The 19,548-nt window shown below is 44.6% G+C and overlaps 1 protein-coding gene and 1 long non-coding RNA gene across 5 annotated transcripts in view; one reads left to right on the top strand and one right to left on the bottom strand.

Moving 5' to 3' along the window:
• The window catches only part of LOC137520758 (uncharacterized), a 45,894-nt gene extending 44,605 nt beyond the window's left edge, over nt 1-1,289 (top strand). For all 4 annotated transcript variants that reach the window (XR_011021930.1, XR_011021933.1, XR_011021931.1 and 1 more), the window contains 2 exons: nt 950-990; nt 1,157-1,289. This is a non-coding gene — a long non-coding RNA (uncharacterized lncRNA). The remainder of the gene's footprint in view (nt 1-949; nt 991-1,156) is intronic.
• Nucleotides 1,290-9,294: 8,005 nt separating this feature from the next.
• MRPS14 (mitochondrial ribosomal protein S14) lies at nt 9,295-19,191 on the bottom strand. Its single transcript, XM_068242439.1, has 3 exons — nt 19,024-19,191; nt 15,885-16,052; nt 9,295-9,627 (listed from the first exon to the last, which is right to left on the bottom strand). The coding sequence occupies exons 1-3, from the start codon at nt 19,066-19,068 to the stop codon at nt 9,445-9,447; spliced, it is 396 nt and encodes a 131-aa protein (XP_068098540.1). The 5' UTR covers nt 19,069-19,191; the 3' UTR covers nt 9,295-9,444.
• Nucleotides 19,192-19,548: the final 357 nt, after the last annotated feature.

The following is a 19,548-nucleotide window of genomic DNA, read 5'->3' as shown; positions in this document are numbered from 1 at the left end:
CCAGAGTGGCCTGGAGAAATGGCAAGGTGGCTGAAGTCCCAAGTAAGTGTGTGTGTGTGTGTGTGTGTGTGTATATATATATATATATATATATATATATATATATATATATATATATATATATATATATATATATATATATATATATATATATATATATATATATATATCTCTAGTACACTTGAGTCCCTTTTGGCTTTTATATTAGACTAAAGGCAAGGGCTCATGTAAAACTATCAAGCTGGGTTGGGGCTTTAATCTGTAGATACAGTACTAATGTCAAAACTTTTGGATGGTTGCAGTTAGCATTGCATTTGTCTTGGCTTAGTTACTCTAGATAGGATAATTGTGTAGTGCAAGTGGGAATTCTTCAGAACTTGAATGGGAAGGAGGGTGCACCGTAATGCACAATGTGCATACTGTATAACAGTTGCAGGATGTTAAAGTGAACCTCCGGACTAAAAATCTACTCAGCAGAACTGAAAAGGCTTGGTTTTTAACAGTTTCACAGCATCAGAACTTTGTTTTTCTTACCAAAGCATCAATTTTAGCTGCATTTTTAGCTAAGGTTCACCCATCAAAGAAAAAAAGCCCGGGCTTTTTTCCCCTGATGCTGTGCAGAGCATGATGGGATTTCCTATGTTCACATTGCCTAGCAACTGGGAGAGGTGCTCAGGAGACAGGACAGTTGGAACTGTCTCATGCTCCCTGTCACCTCCTTTCAACCAGAAGATGGCTGCCATCATGAAATCAAACATTTGCCTGTTATTTTAAAACAGCGTGGGTAAGATTATATTACCTATTTTAATTTACATAACTAATGTAACTTAATGACAGTGTTCGTTTAGGCTAGAGTTCCTCTTTGTGTTTGGCCTTCAGCCTGGCCACATTGATGGCAATACAGCTCAGTTTCTGGAGATGTTAATGACTTCTACTTGTGTTTTTGTAGACTGTTTGGAAGGCTGTGTTTATCTGGATCAGCATCATTGTGTAAGTACACTGATCACCACTGCTTGGCACGTTATGGGAATGCATGATGACATTACATTGAACTCTCTCCCTGACTTCTGATGTAATTCGATGTTCTGACTTTCCCATGTGAGACTGATCTAATCTGCTTTCTATGGGGCTGCACTAATCTCTTGTGTCTTTACAGGTTACTCAGTACAGTGGCCATCGCACCAAGTCTACATCTCCTCTGGACAGTGCCCTGCCTGATGGGAGACCATGTGGGTTTAGTGGCTTAAATATTGTGCTGCCTAAAGTGTTCAATAAAGCTTTGAAAAACATGAGTTTTTTTTTTCTTCTGCTATATTCCACTTATTGCATAAGCTTGTGGAGCCCATAAACAGTATGACAGTGGTGGCAGCTATGGGACCATGCTGCGCAAACGTTAGATTAAACTGAGCAACATTGGTTAACTAGAAATCTGCTTGGTTGCTCTGGTTATGTCAAATCAAAATGTCACTCTGGCTAATAAGGGGGCTAAGCATGACTGCAGTCAGCAGAACAAATGTACTGTACATGTCAGAATGCTGCATTTACAGCCAAACTCCTCCACTGAACACCAGTACAAGTCCTAGCCAAATGTAACTTTGCATATCGCTGACCATATCTATTCTGACAGAAGTCATACAATTGTGCACAAATGTAGCTCAAAGCTTTGGTGCCCCTGAATTGGGGAAGAAATTCTGTATGAAGCCCATGATGGCCTAGAGCAGAGTTCCCAACCCTATCCTCAAGGCCAACTAACAGTACATGTATTCCAGGAAACCACATACACAGGTGAGGTAATTGGTGTCAACAAAGCTTCACCTGTCTTTCCACAAAATATGTACTGTTGGTGGGCCTTGAGGACAGTGTTGGGAACACTGGCCTAACTATCTCTTGAGTGTTCAGATGCTGCTCCATTGTCATGGGCCCTCCTGTGCCATCCCTGGTTATCTGCCCAGCCTCATGAAATGCTCAAGCACTGCAGAGTCTGAACTGCACACGTGAAGTGAGTGGATGAGCACTTCCACTCCATGCCTGGTTTGGCAACTAACAGATTCTGGCAAATACTGCTGAGGGGGGGGGGGGGGGGCGCAAGGACTGCGAGGTAGAGATGGCTTGAACCTCCAATTTTGGGGCTCATGAACATCACAAACTGCAATAGGCTTCAATGGGCAGGTGAAGTTAAAAAAAAAGCCACTGTTTCTGGCCACAAGTGGTGGAAAAGATGTTTCAAGGGGTCTAACACCTGGAGAAGGGCATGGCAGTGGGATAAATGCCAAAAGTCCTGGAGAAAACTGGATTTGGCACACAGCAGGGTTTTAAGGGCAGAAATTGCATTGCTAAATTGGAGGCATAACGTGCTTTAAAACATCTTGCGTGTCTATACATCAGCTAGTGTAATTGGTGTACTGCTTCACACTGAAAGACATGTCAGATTTCTGTTATAACCACACTGATCCCTGTTTTTCTTTTAGTTAACTATGATTCAAATAAGCCTATATGCATTTTAAGAATTAGTGTCAGCTACTGTATATGCTAGCTACAGTTATTCCTTTAACACAGTTGTCCTCAAAATAAGGCCCGCGGGCCAAATTCAGCCCTCTGAAGCTTTTTTACCGGCCCTCACTCATAAAATGTATTATAGATGCAGACCACTGATTCTTTAAATATTGGCAGCCCACATATAGAATATCAGTGCTGGCACCACCCTTTCACATGGAAGCCAGAAAGTAGTAATTCACTTGCTTCCAATCATTCACAGTTGTCTAATTGGATGGCAGGTTGTCACCTGGGTATGCTTCTTTGTCTGGCCTACAAATACTTCTTCGAATTGTACTGCAGGATTTTGCAGGCCATTTGGTGACATTATGGCTCACATATGACTTGCTTTGTTAGGGTCACAATATCTGCACTTGCTAAGTTGGGGGCATACTATCTGCACATGTTAAAATGGTCTGGTTAAATGGGAGACATCAGGGCTGCACATGTTAATAGACACTGTCTACCTTACCTAGGTAAGATGTAATGTTGTTCTACATTTTATGTATACTGCGGCCCCTTAGCAGTCTGAAGTATGTTGACCCGGCCCTTGACCGAAAAAGTTTGGGGACCTTGGGGACCCTTGCTTTAACAAGTACAAATGGCAATCTTCAGAATATATTTAATTAGGCTAAGCGAAATTGTTTTTACTTTATCTTATGTTGAAATTAGTGACGATAGCAGCCATCTTACGGAAGTTCATTGTGACTTTTATAAAATGTCAGCATTTTTAAAAAGCTTAATGCATAATAGTACACTGCCATCTGGTTTTTGTAATCTTTTATAAGTTTAGAAAATTTCTTAATAAAAAAAAAATATAGAATTAGATAGCTGATCAGTATCTACAATATTTGATAACTCTAACGATAGTATAGTGTTTAAATAAGTATTGTAAGTCTGAATATTGTTTACAGGCCTATGTATTTTGGTGGGCCAAGATGGCTGACATCATTTCAGAAAGAAATGGGCATACCTCAGGCCAATTAAGACACAGATGTCATAAGCAAATACAGCATGGAACATAGATATGGGAGATGGAGATGTTTTTAATTTTGGAGACCCAGTGTCTTGACAGTTCTCTTATTGGGAGGTTATAATGTAGTCAAGATGTCTACCTGTGTGTACCCAATTAAGATATCACCCTTATTAGTTAAATTCCAGACTTTGTAAATGTTGAATGATGCACAAAACATTCCAAGATTAAAAATGTCAGTGGGAAATTCCAATTTTTTTTCAGCCATTTTTGAAAATTGGATATAAAAAGGAGCTACCTTGAGGTGAGACCTAGATAATTGAGAGGTATGCCTTACTGATATGATATTCTGGTGATTCTTAGCATTGCATATTTGGCTAAGCCTATTAAGATATTCAAAGTTAGCATTTTATTAGCATTATTTTTGAATATTTTTCTCTCAGCAACTACTAGAGATATTCAGAAATGGGCAACATTAACCAACCTTAGAACTACAATTCAATATCTGCAAGAAAGTTTGTCATGGAACTGAACTTCAAACATCTTGAACATATTTTTGGGTGTTCTATTGCATTTTGAAAAATACAAATTTATATAAATCCAAACTGTGCTTTGAGATTATTCCAAAAGAAACCACCTGTAACTTTTACTGTTGTAGAGGGAAGGAACTCCACTATACCTAATATTTTTGATCAATGCTGTAAAAGTTATACCTTTTACTGAGTTGGTGATCATCTTACAGGTAGATACCGTAAGGTTTTCCAACAGACCAAACTCTGTGTAACGCACCGCAAACAGCTGTTTGCGTATTGATGGCTGTGCTGGAGTGGTGTGCATGATGGAGTTTTCAAGCCCATATGGTCAATGACAGAACAGTGACTGTCCAGCTGATCAAATTTGGTCTGTCCACAATGAAGCAATGACCTTATCTTGGGTTGGGTGTGCCCCAACACTCAGGTCATTGCTTCATTGTGATGCACAAGCCTCTTCACCGCAGCAAGATCATGGAGGGTAATTGATACATGTAAATGCCGTTTTGTTGCAGGCATGCATGCGCACCAGAAAAATAGCGGCTGCTGTGCTTAATTCAGGAATTCACCTGGAGTCCTGGACCCTGTTGGTAGTGGTGGAGAAGGCAATCAAGTAGCCTGCAGCCAGATGCGTTGTGGGGGACTGACTTTAGTCTTCGGGCAGGCCTGACTGTGCTTTGCAGATCAGGCATCTGGTCAGATGGACCCTTGACCCAACTCTGTGTGCCAGAGATCACACCACTTGCCTTTCAACAGTACTGTTTGGGTATCCCCCCCCCTTTTTTTTTTTTTTGAGAAATGATTGCAGCCTGGTATCTTCCACTGTGGTGTGTGTGGCTTGTGTGCTGCTTTTCCTCAGGTGGTAATCCCATTGTAGTTTGTGCTTTTTCATCACGTGCTTTCGTAATGCTGGGAATACACGGTTTGTTTTTGCCTTCGTTTAAACCTTCGATTCGTTCGGTAAACGAATCGAGTGTTGAAAACGTATGGGAAAATAGTCATAATCTCATTATAGTTTCGATTAATAGACCCCAAAAACGAACGACTAGTGATCGAACATGTTTGATATTATCTCTCTTTATCCATCTAATCGAGCCATTGGTAGGCTTGATGGCTGTTCAGATCGATTATATATTCGTTTATGCTAGTCCGTCCCTGTAAAAAGGGATTTTCGTTTCGTTTCTTTGCAAGGGGGGGGGGGGGGGAAGGGAGGAAGAGAGGTGAAGTGTATACACTGACTGCTGTATGAGACAAATACACTTGAAATCCTACAACGAGAATCTGTTATAGAGGGCAAGTCTGCCATCCATTCAAGTAAAAGATATGCACTGACAGGTATACAATGTGCAGTGAAAGGTATGCACTGATTGTGCTGGGCCTGGCACAGTACAGCAATTAGCAAGGGCCAGCTGCGACAGACAGGACTGTATATGCAGTGTCTGTGGCACACACAAAAACATCACAAGAACATTCGCTCTCACAAAAGTTTAATTTTTCAACAACATATATCCGCAAGCTAACAAGACCTAACGTTCTTTGCAGCAACCTCTCAATTTGTGCCTATCGCAGCAGAGGTAGCTATTTCCTCCCTGGGTCGACAAAGATAAGATATATTATGCTGGGTACACACAGTTTATGGTCTATTTACTGTCAGATCAATTATTTCCAACATGTCCCATTTGCTTTGCAATCGATTTCCTGTTAAAGTTAATAGAAATCAATTGGAAAGCAAATCAGACATGTTGGAAATCGATCTGACAGTGAATCGACCATCAAATCTCAGTGTGTACCCAGCATTAGAGAGACAGTGCAATTAGAAAAGGCTGCAGTAAGCCAGAGCACATTAGAACAGGTATAGGAACTTGTGGGATAGGAGAAATGAGGCTGAAAATATTGTTGGTCTCTGTAACCACTTGAGGACTGCAGTGTTAAACCCCCCCTAAAGACCAGGCCAGTTTTTAATAAATTGGCCATTGCAGCTTTAAGGCCATGTTGCAGGGCCGCACATGTCAGCACACAAGTTTTTTTTTTTTTTTTTCCCCCATTAGCTTTCTGTTGGTGGAGTCTGATCACCCCAATGTTTTTTTTCGGGGGGAAGCAAATATTTTATTTTCAGAATAAAAATGTGTATTACATGCCCCTCCCTTCAGCTAATCACCGTGATCGGCTGTCATAGGCTCTTCAGCTTATGAAAGCTGATCGCCCCCCCCCCCCCCCCCCCCCCCGAGCCTCTGGAGGGGACAGCTGTGTCAAGACTGCTGTCCCCAGTACAGCGCTGCCTTAGATCGCATCGCTGTGTGGAGTGAAGACTGTTTCGCCGTCTAACAGTCTCCTAGCAGCGATCGCTGCTGGGAGATGGAAGGTGGAGCTCCGCTTGCCAAGCGGAGAGGTGTGTGCATCAGTGAACATGATCTCCTGCAAAACAGGTCCACAGGACCTTACGCCAATCGGTGTTAGGGCCCGTTTACACTTAAAATCGCAGAACGTTGGCGATTTGCGGGAGTGATTTTCCCACGATTAGTGTGGAAAAATCACTGGACACTACGGCTGTTTTGGAGCGATTGCGATTAGCGTGCTCTGCACGCTAATCACGATCGCAAATCGCGGAACGCTCGTCGCCGGCAAACTGCTGCATGCAGCGCGTTTGCAGTTATCGCTAACCGCAATCGCGGCAGTGAGAACACTGCCACTCGCTACATTGTGTAGCGGTTCTTGCAGAAACGCTAGCGGATTTGCCATGAGCGGGAATCGCGCGATTCCCGCTCAGGTGTGAACGGGCCCTTAGGTGGTCCTGAGCTGCTGCCGTGTCCATGCCTATCGGTGTGATGCCTTCAGCAAGTAGTTAGAGAACCTGTAATGAAAAAACCCTATGGGGGGGTTACATGCCTCGGCAGGGGGAAGTCTCTGGATCCTAACGTGGCTTTTCCGTCGTCCTGTGTCCTGGCAATCTAGCACTGTGATCAGGCCCCCCCCTACTGCAATCGTGCACAGGAACACTAGCGCCTCTTCATTCAGGCTAAGGCAAAAATAGTGACTGGGTCCCTCACAGTCACTATAGTTACGCCACTTAAAGGGAAGGTTCAGGGACTATACGAAAAAAATAAAAATCCCCATCCACTTACCTGGGGCTTCCTCTAGCCCGTGGCAGGCAGGAGGTGCCCTCGGCGCCGCTCCGCAGGCTCCCGGTGGTCTCCGGTGGCGCGCCCGACCTGGCCAGGCCGGCGGCCAGGCTCTTCTGCGCTCCAAGGCCCGGCACTTCTGCGTCCCACGCCGGCGCTCTGACGTCATCGGACGTCCTCCGGGCTGTACTGCGCCTGCACAGTACAGCCCGGAGGACGTCCGATGACGTCAGAGCGCCGGCGTGGGACGCAGAAGTGCCGGGCCTTGGAGCGCAGAAGAGCCCGACCTGGCCAGGTCGGGCGCGCCACCTGAGACCACCGGGAGCCTGCGGAGCGGCGCCAAGGGCACCTCCTGCCTGCCACGGGCTGGAGGAAGCCCCAGGTAAGTGGATGGGGATTTTTATTTTTTTTCGTATAGTCCCTGAACCTTCCCTTTAAGTCATGGGCTGAACTAAGATTTAACATTGTTGTCGCGGGAGGGTTAAACCTACCCAGGAGCCTTCTGGTTTAATCTGTCCCACGCTGCGTTCCAATTCACATGACCACCGCACTTTTTCCTTTCGGGTTGCTCATCCCTGCAAATCTGAAAAGATTAGCTGCATGCTTGTTTCTGGAGTGTGATTCAGACACTACTGCAGCCAAAAGGAACAAGACTGCAACTGGTATTGTTTTAAAGCGGACCTGAACTCAGAACTTCCTCTCTGCTCTAAGATACGCAACAGCATAATAAACTTTAAAGAAAAACATTTGTTACTGCTGATACAAATCCTCAAATAAATCTGCACTGTTTCTACTTCCTGCTTTCATGGAAGCAGACATATTAACAGCCTGTGCTTTCAAATGAGCTTATCTGCTATGGCAGTCATGTGACACAGGGAGAGATCAAATGACAACTTGTGTGATTATACACAAATGAGGGAGGATAAGACAGGCTAAACTCTCTGAGGGCTCGTTTCCACTATCGCGAATCTGCATGCGTCCAACGCATGCAGATCCGCACATGTAATGCAAGTGGATGGGCCTGTTTCCACTGTAGCGTTGTTGAGGTGCGTTTTTTTCAGCGTGAAAAAAACGCACAAAAGAGCCAACAATTTCGCCTGTGTCGGGAATCCGTGCGAATCGCCGCTAATGTATTTAATAGTAAAAAGCGTTTGTTACATGCGTTTTTACCCGCGATTTCGCACCTTTTTCAATTTTATTTAGCCCTGGCAGTGTCATGGTTAATTTCGCATGGCACCCTGCCATGCGAAATCGCAGGCGAAATCGCGGGTAAAAACGCATGTGGAAACGCATCCGCATGCGTTTTTACAAGCGTCGGAATGCGGCCGAAATCGCGTCGCAACAGTGGAAACAAGCCCTAAATATATACAGAGTGCATTTCTCCATGTTTTAATTCTGCCCTGTGCAAGAGTTCAGGTCTACTTTAAAGCGTGTCACCATAAAAATCAAATTTCAACAGCAACTGGTCTGAGTGCATTAAGTGATAAAGATGCTAATCCTGCATTCAAAACTTTTTCTGCTGTTATGATTTGGAGTTATCACATACTTTTGGAGCACTCGCCCTTTAGTAGTCAGTGCCAAACAGTTGCATGCTGGGGGTTCTTTGTATCTATAATATATTCCTCCTCTACCCTTTATTTCCCTGCCAGCTGCTTATCTGAAACATGATCCTCTGCTCACTTGTGTTTACAAGCAAGGCTGAAATGACTCAGCAATTGGAGGACAAAAGAAAAAAAATAAAAGGACAGAAATGACATCAGGATTTAGTCTAAACTGTGGACAAAAGACATGGCCCCCACCAGGAACAGAATTCTCTTAATTTACTATATAACATTCTCAAAAGTAAAGTAACCAGTGTAATAAAGGAAGCAGCAGGTGGGAGGATTGTTTCTGCATAAGATTAACAGGGATAAGTCAAGCAGCGCCATCTAGTTTACTATACTATATAACATTCACTGAAATCAAAATGTGGACAGTACAATATGTGTTATGTAAGTAGATCAAGTGTTTATCTAAATATATATATGTGTGTGTTTTTTTCCCTGGCATAGTATGGCTAATCCTACTACTTTAAAGTAAATATGGCAGTCTCCATATACCTCTTAGTTCAGGTGTACTGAAAAAAAGAGTAGTCTTAGTATTGTCGTAAATGAAAAAGCATTTTATTAAGTTATCAGAAGAAAAAAAAAAACAATCACCTTTCAATATGTCTTGCAATAATGAACAACAAACTGTTGCAAGAAAAAAAATGCAATGCTAAAATATACAATAGTGGGGAGTGAAGCTGGTGCTACCACCGGGCTCTCAGGACCCCAGACATCATGTTGTGGTCTGCAAAGTGGCGGAACACTATTCTGCTAAGCCGCCAGCGTCTCTTCACACCGCGAGGACGAGAGGTGAGGACACAGCGGTTCCGGATCCGCACAGGACAGCTATCCCTGGGAAGCGCTGCAATCTCCTGATCAGCTACTTCCTGCAAAGGGAAAACAGGAAGGATAAGCTAGCCAGTGGCCACATCTTATACAGAAGCAAGCAGATAACACAAATCCAGACAACTTCACAATAAAACTGATTTTTTAAAAATCGGATTATAAAAAAACTTTTTTTTTTTTAATTTTTAGCAGGTCATTTGTAAGTTGGGTGACTACCTGCACTGTATGAACCTTAAAGAAGTGATACATTGTGTCCTTTTAAAAAACTGTATTATTAGGAGGCTAAAGAGCAGCTTCACAAGTGCTGGAGCTTTGCTGCACATTGTGCTATGCTTTGTGTACTGCCATTTTGGTTCCTGGCAGCACATATTTATTTGTGACACTGCAGCTCATCAGTCTCACATTCTTGCCATGCTCTGTGACTAATAAGGCATTTGATTCTGTGCACACTCTCCCCATTGTGTTTGTACAATAAAATCAATATGCATCTTTTATCACCCTCTCTACCTGCAATAAAAAAAAATAATAAATAAATAGGAATTATCTCACTTAAAAAAAAATAAAATGTTTTAGGACACCAGGTAAGGTTTGAAAACTTTTTTTTTTTACAAACTCAGCAGAGACAGAAAGATAAGACTGCTGAGTTGTAACTGTAGTGCTGGCTATAAAGTGTAAATCTCTCAGCAGCACAGGGAGGGAGTAGGCGGGGAGCACACAGGGTGATGATAGGACAGAGAGAGGAGTTCTGACAGCTGATGATCCAGTAAAACTCTCAGCTCAACAGGAAATAGAACTATAACTATAGAATACAGCGTGCATGTTGTGACATATGTATTGCTAAAGGTTCAGACACAGAACTTTGTACATTGCTGATTAATGCAAATTTAATATCCTATACATAAGAAAACAAAGCTGAACTGAGGATTTATGGTTGTCCTAAAGCTCTTGCTTTTCTCTGTTAACCTCCTTGGCGGTATGAAAAATACCGCCAGGAGGGAGCGCAGCAGTTTTTTTAAAAAAAATTTTTTTTTTTATCATGTAGCGAGCCGAGGGCTCGCTACATGATAGCCGCTGCTGAGCGGCATCCCCCCGCCCGCTTCGATCGCCTTCGGCGATCTCCGATCAGGAAATCCCGTTCATAGAACGGGATTTCCTGGAGGGCTTCCCCCGTCGCCATGGCGACGGGGCGGGATGACGTCACTGACGTCGGGACGTCATTGGGAGTCCCGGGCCACCCCTCGGCGCTGCCTGGCACTGATTGGCCAGGCAGCGCTGGGGTCTGGAGGGGGGGGGGGCCCGCGCCGCAGCAGATAGCGGCGATCGGGCAGGGGCCGGCGGCGATCAGAGTGCTGGCGCAGCTAGCAAAGTGCTAGCTGCGTCCAGCAAAGCAAAAATTATGAAAATCGGCCCAGCAGGGCCTGAGCGGCACCCTCCGGCGGCTTACCCCGTGTCACACACGGGGTTACCGCCAAGGAGGTTAAAGGATACCCGAAGTGACATGTGATAGACATGGGTATGTACAGTGCATAGCACACAAATAACTATGCTGTGTTCCTTTTTTTCTTTCTCTGCCTGAAAGAGTTAAATATCAGGTATCTAAGTGGATGACTCAGTCCAGACTCAGACAGGAAGTGACTACAGTGTGACCGTCACGGATAAGAAATTCCCCTTTTTATCTCTTTCCTGCACTCAGAAGCCATTTTCTGCTAGGAAAATGTTTTATAGTTGGAATTTCTTATCAGTGAGGGTCACACTGTAGTCACTTCCTGTCGAAGTCAGGACTGAGTCAGCCACTTACATACCTGATATTTACAGTGGCTTGCCAAAGTATTCAGCCCCCTTGAAGTTTTCCACATTTTTAAAAACAATAATGGTGCACAAGCCAGCCTGGGGCCCCAGGAACTCTCACTGCCCGGGGCCCCAGAACCAGCATGCAACACCATATGTGAGCGCAGCCAAGCCCTGGATCTGCCACACCCAGGAGCTTGTCCCCAACTGCTCTGAAACTTACCAAACACACAGGAGAAACTCACTTCCCAAACAGTTCTCTGCTGCTTATATAGAGCCTGCAGGCTGCTTGTAAGCCAATCAAGAAGTGCACATACACATGACACCTAGTCTGCAGTGATTGATTCAAACAGAAGCTGAGCTACTCAGCTAGTCATAGGAGAGGGTTTCAGTTGCATATAGACAATGGCTATATGGCCAGCAGGGGGCACCAGCGTGCAGGATATACCCTCTCATCTGCCCCCCTCCTAACTAATCTGCATGGGAATCTACATTAAAATTTAAAAACAATAATGGTGCACAAGCCAGCCTGGGGCCCCAGGAACTCTCACTGCCCGGGGCCCCAGAACCAGCATGCAACACCATATGTGAGCGCAGCCAAGCCCTGGATCTGCCACACCCAGGAGCTTGTCCCCAACTGCTCTGAAACTTACCAAACACACAGGAGAAACTCACTTCCCAAACAGTTCTCTGCTGCTTATATAGAGCCTGCAGGCTGCTTGTAAGCCAATCAAGAAGTGCACATACACATGACACCTAGTCTGCAGTGATTGATTCAAACAGAAGCTGAGCTACTCAGCTAGTCATAGGAGAGGGTTTCAGTTGCATATAGACAATGGCTATATGGCCAGCAGGGGGCACCAGCGTGCAGGATATACCTATGACTCTCCTCTCCTATGACTAGCTGAGTAGCTCAGCTTCTGTTTGAATCAATCACTGCAGACTAGGTGTCATGTGTATGTGCACTTCTTGATTGGCTTACAAGCAGCCTGCAGGCTCTATATAAGCAGCAGAGAACTGTTTGGGAAGTGAGTTTCTCCTGTGTGTTTGGTAAGTTTCAGAGCAGTTGGGGACAAGCTCCTGGGTGTGGCAGATCCAGGGCTTGGCTGCGCTCACATATGGTGTTGCATGCTGGTTCTGGGGCCCCGGGCAGTGAGAGTTCCTGGGGCCCCAGGCTGGCTTGTGCACCATTATTGTTTTTAAATTTTAATGTAGATTCCCATGCAGATTAGTTAGGAGGGGGGCAGATGAGAGGGTATATCCTGCACGCTGGTGCCCCCTGCTGGCCATATAGCCATTGTCTATATGCAACTGAAACCCTCTCCTATGACTAGCTGAGTAGCTCAGCTTCTGTTTGAATCAATCACTGCAGACTAGGTGTCATGTGTATGTGCACTTCTTGATTGGCTTACAAGCAGCCTGCAGGCTCTATATAAGCAGCAGAGAACTGTTTGGGAAGTGAGTTTCTCCTGTGTGTTTGGTAAGTTTCAGAGCAGTTGGGGACAAGCTCCTGGGTGTGGCAGATCCAGGGCTTGGCTGCGCTCACATATGGTGTTGCATGCTGGTTCTGGGGCCCCGGGCAGTGAGAGTTCCTGGGGCCCCAGGCTGGCTTGTGCACCATTATTGTTTTTAAATTTTAATGTAGATTCCCATGCAGATTAGTTAGGAGGGGGGCAGATGAGAGGGTATATCCTGCACGCTGGTGCCCCCTGCTGGCCATATAGCCGTTTTCCACATTTTGTCACATTACTGCCACAAACCTGAATCAATTTTATTGGAATTCCACGTGAAAGACCAATACAAAGTGGTGTACACGTGAGAAGTGGAACGAAAATCATACATTATTCCAAACATTTTTTACAAATCAATAACTGCAAAGTGGGGTGTGCGTAATTATTCAGCCCCCTGAGTCAATACTTTGTAGAACCACCTTTTGCTGCAATTACAGCTGCCAGTCTTTTAGGGTATGTCTCTACCAGCTTTGCACATCTAGAGACTGAAATCCTTGCCCATTCTTCTTTGCAAAACAGCTCCAGCTCAGTCAGATTAGATGGACAGTGTTTGTGAACAGCAGTTTTCAGATCTTGCCACAGATTCTCGATTGGATTTAGATCTGGACTTTAACTGGGCCATTCTAACACATGGATATGTTTTGTTTCAAACCATTCCATTGTTGCCCTGGCTTTATGTTTAGGGCCGTTGTCCTGCTGGAAGGTGAACCTCCGCCCCAGTCTCAAGTCTTTTGCAGTCTCCAAGAGGTTTTCTTCCAAGATTGCCCTGTATTTGGCTTCATCCATCTTCCCATCAGCTCTGACCAGCTTCCCTGTTCCTGCTGAAGAGAAGCAACCCCAGAGCATGATGCTGCCACCACCATATTTGACAGTGGGGATGGTGTGTTCTTAGTGATGTGCAGTGTTAGTTTTCTGCCACACATAGCGTTTTGCATTTTGGCCAAAAAGTTCCATTTTGGTCTCAACCGGCCAGAGCACCTTCTTCCACATGTTTGCTGTGTCCCCCACATAGCTTGGGGAAAACTGCAAACGGGACTTCTTATATTTTTCTGTTAGCAATGGCTTTCTTCTTGTCACTCTTCCATAAGAGCCAACTTTGTGCAGTGCACAACTAATAGTTGTCCTATGGACAGATTCCCCCACCTGAGCTGTAGATCTCTGCAGCTCGTCCAGAGTCACCATGGGCCTCTTGACTGCATTTCTGATCAGCGCTCTACTTGTTTGGCCTGTGAGTTTAAGTACACAGCCTTGTCTTGGTAGGTTTACAGTTGTGCCATACTCCTTCCATTTCTGAATGATCACTTGAACAGTGCTCCGTGGGATGTTCAAGGCTTTGGAAATCTTTTTGTAGCCTAAGCCTGCTTTAAATTTCTCAATAACTTGATCCCTGACCTGTCTGGTGTGTTCTTTGGACTTCATGGTATTGTTGCTCCCAATATTCACTTAGACAACCTCTGAGGCTGTCACAGAGCAGCTGTATTTGTAATGACATTAGATTACACACAGGTGCACTCTATTTAGTCATTAGCACTCATTAGGCAATGTCTATGGGCAACTGACTGCACTCAGACCAAAGGGGGCTGAATAATTACGCACACCCCACTTTGCAGTTATTTATTTGTAAATAAATGTTTGGAATCATGTATGATTTTCGTTCCACTTCTCACATGTACACCACTTTGTATTGGTCTTTCACGTGGAATTCCAATAAAATTGTTTCATGTTTGTGACAGTAATGTGACAAAATGTGGAAAACTTCAAGGGGGCCGAATACTTTTGCAAGCCACTGTAACTCTTTCAGGCAGAGAAAGAAAAAAAGGAACACAGCCTAGTTATTTGTGTGCTAGGCACTGGTACATACACATGTCTATCTCATCATGTCACTTCAGGTATCCTTTAAGGCGAGCGTGCGGCCATCTTTTAGTGAAGTAAAGCCTTGCACACACATCCAATTTTGACTCGGCAATATTATCACTTCCATGTAGCGCTTACCTGCACTATCTGTTAATAGTTTTCACAGTCTGTTCACCCTCATACTACATGGAGGTGGTAAAATTGGTCAGCGATTGGACAATCAAAATTGGATGTGTGTATGTACCCTAATGCCTGGTACACACAACACAACTTCCTGTCAGATTGATGGGTCGAGTTGATAATTTCCAACATGCCTGATTTTCCCCTGATTGAGGGCGGGATCGATTTTGAGCAGAAACGATCTGAAAATCTAATTCATTCTGGATCAGGAACAGATCAGACATGCAGGAAATCGATTCAATCCGTTGATTTTACAATTGCGTTGTGTGTACCTGTCATAAGATTTAGACCAGGTTGGTAAATCACCTATTCCTTTCTCACCAAGATGCTCCTACTATCAGCTGTGACCACTGATCAATAATGCTTTCACCGATTGGCCAATGAGAACGCAGCTTACTAAGAGACTGTTTCCACTAGGGCCAAATTCAGAACAAATCAGCAGTGTTTTCCAGTATACAAGAGGGGCGGGGAAACACTGCCTATACTTACAATGGGTTGCCCATCTGAATTGCACTGAGGTGCGATTAGAGGTCAAAATTTACAGCTCCTGAGTTTTGTTTCATAAACAGATGGACACACATTCACTATAGATCAGTGGCTGCCTCTTTTCGGCCGGTTCACACTTGAGCGGATGCAGAACAGAAACAGGCGGATGCGTACCGTTCGTTCTGCATCCGCATGCAATAAATACACCTGACTGTTCCGCGTCCGCTCCTGCATCGATCACGACGGCCTGTAAGCATTGCGTACCGCGGTACACGAATCTGTGTTTTGTAACAAGTGGAAGCAGATCCTATTTATAACATAGCATCTGCTTCCTGCGTTTAAGCAAAGCATAAAAAAAAGATCCTGAACAGGTACGGTTTTTTGAGCAAGTGTGAACCGGCCATAACTCTCCTAGGAAAACACTGAAATTGTGAGAAACCATCTTTTCACAATGAATGCACAAAGAAGCGGTCAGGTACCCGAAGTTCCTTAGGCAAGATTGTGTTCTTCCTGATGGCATTGATCCGTAATCTTTCATCTGCATATTCGTACGCCATTTTCCTCCTCTTCACATCCCGCCACATTCGCCAGTCTACATAGTAGCTCCTCACTGGATTTGTGTGGGCTGCAGACGGCCAAGGAAGCAGCTGTGCACAAACATTTACAAAATACATAGAGAGAAAAGTTTTAAATCAGGATGATACCATTTATTGGCTAACTAAAAAGAATAAGTGCACTCCCTCCTTCCCCTGTATGTGTTTGTCAGCATGCACACAGCTTATGCTGGTGTATGTGCATGGTGCACATGGATACATTACGTTAGCTCCCTTGTGCGATTGGTAAGATGCACTATCTGTCCCAGGAAAGGACGTCAGGATGTGTGCTCCTAATCCATTGATAGGTTTGATGCAATGAATGTTTGCATGTCTGCACTATGCATGTTACAGGGCCAGAGTTAGGACACTAATGTTTACCTAAGTACTTCTGCGCAGTATAGGTGACTAAGCATAAGAATGCATCTTCTGTGAACTAAGACCCCGGCTTTTAACTTAGCTGTAGGGACAACAGTTGTGCCTGGATGAGTGAATCTGTGAATGCATTTGTTTGAACATTTGCATGCGTGAGTGCGATGGGTTAATTGATTTTTTAAAAAGAATTAGAATGCGCAAATTACGTCACTACAAACATGAACAGGGGAATGCAATGTTTACATAAAATGGGGATACCTGCCACAATCATCTCCTTAGGACCCACCCCCTCTACTTCAGTGCTACTACGGCAGACATACCAAGTTCTCCTCTTCATGCTCTGTCCCCCCAATACCACTGACAGCACTAAACTATATAGCCTCACTAAACTGATGGGGATGTAGTGGTCCAGGAAAAAGGCAGCCAGTACAGCACATATCACATGCAACCTCCAGACTAATGCATTTTTTTTTAATTGTTGGACGAAGGGGACTCTCCGTAGCCCCGAAACAATTGTCATGTTAAATTGCCGCCAGCAGTAATGTCCGCATTTTTTCCACATTCACTAAAATTTTCCGCATGCGGGTATATTGCGGAAAAAAAGTGTGGTAACACCCGTAAACAGACATTAAACTTGCGGTAAACAGCAGCAAACACAGCACCTAAGCCTCCAGACTCCATTTAAAGTCAACCGGAGGTGCTTGGATTCCTTTAATATTTAGGGACTCCAGGAAAGTTCTATTTAGGATTAGTTTAACAAATATCTATCTCATGAGCTCATTGTCCCTTGAAGCTTGGATTAATATTAAAGGGCATGAATAAGGTTAGAGTATAAAGAAATCTGAGTTCAGGTCACTTTGCAACAATAACATGCGGTCATACTTCAGCTTGCACTGATCTAATCAGTACAGAATCACCCAAAAGGCAACCTAGGCAACTACCTGAGGCCTACTGGACATCAAAGGGCCCAGCTGCCACCTTCTCTTACTATTCTCCCACCACAGCTTATCAAAAAAAACGATGGAAGTAAAGGCTAGTACTTTGTCGAGTCCCATTTCATCGTGATCCTTTTCTGATTGTGATGACACAATGGGCTCTATTCACAATCAGGCATGTGGTGAAAGATTAAAAAAAAAAAATGTTCCTCACCCCCAATTTTTTTTTTCTAAGTCCAGCAAACACAGCACTTAAAGAGGAACTCCAGTGATCACAATGTAATAAAAAAAAGTACTTAATTTTTACAATAATTCTGTATAAACTATTTAGTCAGTGTGTGCCCATTGTAAAAGCTTTCCACTCCCTGATTTACATTCTGACATTTATCACATGGTGACATTTTTACTGCCGACAGGTGAGGTCAGTGGAAGTAGCTGCTGCTTGGTTTTTTGGCAGTTGGAAACGCTATAAACAGCTATTTTCCACAAGGCAACAAGGTTCACAGACGGGAAACTGCCAGGACCATGGTCCTCACAGTTTCCTGTGGGAGGGGTTTCACCATAACATTAGCCATACAGAGCCCCATGATGATCAGTTTGTGAAAAGGAAAATATTTCTCATGGGAAAGGGGGTATAAGCTACTGATGGGGATGAAGTTCAATTCTTGGTCACGGTTTCTCTTTAAGACAGAAATAATGCGCCCGTTTTCATTTAGAATTTGGTTCTTTTGCTGTAATTTTCCACATAATTTGCACACTTTTAACGAACATTTTCCGCGTGCGGAAATATTGTGAATGTCAATGGTCTTATTTTGGTCACAAATTTCCAGCAAGTAGTTTTCCGCAAGCAGAAAATGGTTGTGAATAGAGCCCATTGACAGCTGAGCTGACGTCACATGTGAGCTCAACGCCCCAGAATGCTTCTCCAGTACAGGTGTCCCTCTATCGGCTACACTGAGTTCATGCTGCCCCCTCCAATTTAGGCAAAAGAGGGAATGGACCACTAATCAGCTAGCACAAGCAGCGCATCTTAGTGTGGCAGCGCAAGTACAATTTTCAAAGTAGGCATGCTACTGCTGAAGCGTGCACTACTAACTTACTTGTGCTACCCCAAAACTAACGGATGCGTCAATTGTCCCACTCTGAGCCCTGTCAGGTCCAGTGACATTTTAGGACGAGATTCCCACACTTTGATTAGCCAAAAGGCTGCCTGTCTTTTGACAGGCAGTCTATTTGGTCACAGTGCGGGGATCTCGTCCTACAAAGTGAATCAACCCCCAAGTCAGCTAACTAATTGTACAAGCTGTTGGTCAGTATTTCTCCTGTCTGGCTCTCCGGGAAATTGCTGATGTTGCTAAAAACCCAAGAGAAGCTGAAGACGTGTCTGACACTTCCGCTGCCAGGAGGATCAACTGTGCACACATCACCATGGCCACAGGGACATGAGTGGGCACTGTCCCAGTTTGAAACATTTTGTATGGCTCTCACGGAATTCCTTTTTAAAATATGTGGCATTTATATCTCTCACGGCCAAAAAGGTTTCTCCTGACCCCTGTTCTATCCCATCACTGAAAAGTGCCATGCAGCACAGCTGGCCCGTTTTGCGCACCAGGCTGGCAGATAGAGGGCTGATACGTCTCCTCACACAGGCTGCACTGACATGTCTCCCTTCACACAGCAATATATCCACCCCGCAGCGCTCCCCGTGACCTCACCTGTCGGGCGCCCCGCAGCAAGGAGCCCAGTAAGGACGCCGCCATCTTGCCTGGGCTGTCACTTCAGCCGCGCACAACTTTATTGTTCTGTACAAAAGCGTGCGCAGTGCGTAGGGAGAGTACGGGAAACGCGGCTGGCGGTAGCAATGGCAACAAGAAAGCGCCGTGACTAGGCTGGGCGGGCAGATAGGAGTGGATGGAATAAGATGACGGTAGTTGTAAGACCCCGCCCCCTCTCCCATCATTTGGGCGGCTGCTGTGATCTTCAGACAGCAAAGTGGGCGGGGAAGTTCTACCCTCTTCGTTTCCAAACTTTACAGATTAACTCGCGATTTTTTTTTGTACTGCGCATGCGCTGTAAGGCCTCTCCAGTGCAGGCTAACTGACTGTGCAGTCTGTCCTGCCTTATTGCTGGCATCATTTTAATATGTTTCCTATGGCTGGGTTCACACAGTGTACATTTCTGGTCCAGTCCTGTCAGTTTGTATAGATTTTTCTATGGATGTGTTCACATATAAAAGGTGT

The sequence above is a fragment of the Hyperolius riggenbachi genome, chromosome 6 (assembly GCF_040937935.1).
Source record: "Hyperolius riggenbachi isolate aHypRig1 chromosome 6, aHypRig1.pri, whole genome shotgun sequence".
Lineage (NCBI taxonomy): Eukaryota > Metazoa > Chordata > Amphibia > Anura > Hyperoliidae > Hyperolius > Hyperolius riggenbachi.
This window is presented reverse-complemented; position numbering and strand designations above follow the sequence as displayed.